Below are 2,178 nucleotides of genomic sequence, written 5' to 3'. Positions count from 1 at the left end.
CACGTGTAGGCAATTCTAATGTCTGCCCACACACAGCCCGTGTGGACTGCCTCCTGCTCACACCACACACGATGTGTGGACGCATGTCGAATATACCAAACATGTGACCGGACGTCCTTTTTATTTTCCTTTGTAAACATCAGATATTTTATCGAGCCAAATTTAAATTCAGGGGGAGAGATATTATAGATCAGGCGTTCGGACGCTCGCTGTTTTGGACTAATGCTCGGATCCGGAGTGGCCTGTGTCCTCGATAAATCATCCCTGTGTTTGTCAAAAAAAAAAATCATCCCTGTGAGCGGTCAAGCGAGCGACAATATCCAACATCTTAGGATGGTTTTCTTGTTGGACGCCGATGCCGAGAGAAGAACCGGGCAAGGCGGCGATCCAGATCCAGATCCAGCAGCGGTAAAAGTAGAGAGATGGACCAGACGCAGCGGCTGCCCGAAGACGTGCTCGCGGACGTCCTCCGCTGTCTTCCACCGCGCAGTCTTGCTGCAGCCCGCTGCGTGTGCCGCTCCTGGCACGCCATCGTCGACGCTCATCGTCTCCTGGACCGGGACCTCCTCCCGCTCTCCTTGGCCGGCTTCCTCATCAACTTCTGTGAGCTTGACTTCACGGAGTTCTTCTTCCACCCCTCAGCAATCCGCCGCTATGCCGACCTCCACTTCATGCCCACGGACGACATCTCTGTGGAGGACGTATGCAACGGCCTAGTTTTGCTAGATCATTATGTGGTCAATCCCGCCACACGACGTTGGGCAAGCCTGCCACCACGCCCATCTCCTCCCTTGGGGTTTGAGCTCTTTTATTATGAACGAAACTACATCGTGTTTGATCCCACGGTGTCGCCGCACTACCAAGTGCTTAGGTTCCTACATGTACCCCCCCGTGGGCGTGGACTGGATGCAGAGACGAAGCAACAGCAATGGCCTCCGTCTCCATACATGATGCATGTTTTCTCTTCAGAAACAACAAGGTGGGAAGAGAGATCGTTCATCCGACAGGGAGATGCCCTGGGGACTCTTGCCGACATGTTACTGCCTCCGCTGCCAATGCCAGATGAACTATACGCTGTGTACTGGCATGGTGAAATCTATGTGCACTGTCATTTTGTTATGAGGTACTACTACACTACATACTGACTTCCTAAGCACCATCCTTTCTTCTTACAATGTTATTTCCTCGTCAATAAAGAGCTTGCATTGGTTCTTGATTTAGTACTAATATCTTCTTGTCAATGACTCCTTTCGCCAGAATATCGTTATCAAGTGGCACGTACCAAGCAATTAAACTGCCAACAGATGTTGATCAGCACCGGTGGGCACAGGTTCTTCTTGGAAGATCAGAGAAGGGGGTGTATTTTGCAACACTTGATGGTCAATGTCAGCTTCGAGTTTGGATACTCACTGAATTACCCTGCGGTCAGAGTGAGTGGCTTCTGAAGCATGATAACAACCTTCACCAAATCCCACCACCTCAAAACTATGATCCACAAGTTCACAGGCCCTGCTGGATTATGGCAGACATCAATCCAGCTATTTACAGTACAGTAAAAGACAAGTTGGAGTTGAATTCAGACCATGGGATCATCTTTGAAACTAGACTTGAAGGGCACAGGTGGGATGAACATATTAAGATCCTTGGATTTCATCCTTACAAAGAAATTATTTATTTCAGTGAAACGTTGAACAGAGGATATGCCTATCATCTAGATGAACTCAAGCTAGAAGACTTGGGCAACATGCGCCCAAAAAGATTGAATGACTGCTATAATAAGGAACTAGAAAGATCTATTCCATATACACCTTGTTTGTTGGGCCCGTAATAAGGATGTAGATAATTGATTGACAAGCTTGTCAGGGATTTCCAACGGAAGCTATGCCTACACATGATGCATACGTCTCTGTCCCTTGAGCTGCTTCACTTCCCGGCATAGTCTATGAAAGAGTTCAGTTTCATTTTTCATTTACATTTTAGTGTCTCATGTACTGTTGCTCAGTTATAGCTAGATCTACCGTTACCATGAGCTGCCATGGGTTCAGTTGTAAGGATAAGATCCAAATTAAGACTTGTGTTTGACAACGAATGCAAGAAATGTTGTGGTTCTCCCATTCTAAGGCATAACTAGGTAGTCCTATGTCCTCGGTGTCAGACACAAAGTTTCATTCTCTACAT

General features: G+C 47.2%; 1 protein-coding gene across 1 annotated transcript; it reads left to right on the top strand.

Annotated features, from left to right (window-relative positions):
• Positions 1-270: 270 nt before the first annotated feature.
• LOC123106663 (uncharacterized) lies at positions 271-1,966 on the top strand. The gene is made up of 2 exons (XM_044528757.1): positions 271-1,123; positions 1,258-1,966. Exons 1-2 carry the CDS (start codon positions 423-425, stop codon positions 1,826-1,828), a joined length of 1,272 nt encoding a protein of 423 aa, XP_044384692.1. The 5' UTR covers positions 271-422; the 3' UTR covers positions 1,829-1,966.
• Positions 1,967-2,178: the final 212 nt, after the last annotated feature.

The sequence above is a fragment of the Triticum aestivum genome, chromosome 5A (genome assembly GCF_018294505.1).
Source record: "Triticum aestivum cultivar Chinese Spring chromosome 5A, IWGSC CS RefSeq v2.1, whole genome shotgun sequence".
Taxonomy (NCBI): Eukaryota; Viridiplantae; Streptophyta; class Magnoliopsida; order Poales; family Poaceae; genus Triticum; species Triticum aestivum.
This window is presented reverse-complemented; position numbering and strand designations above follow the sequence as displayed.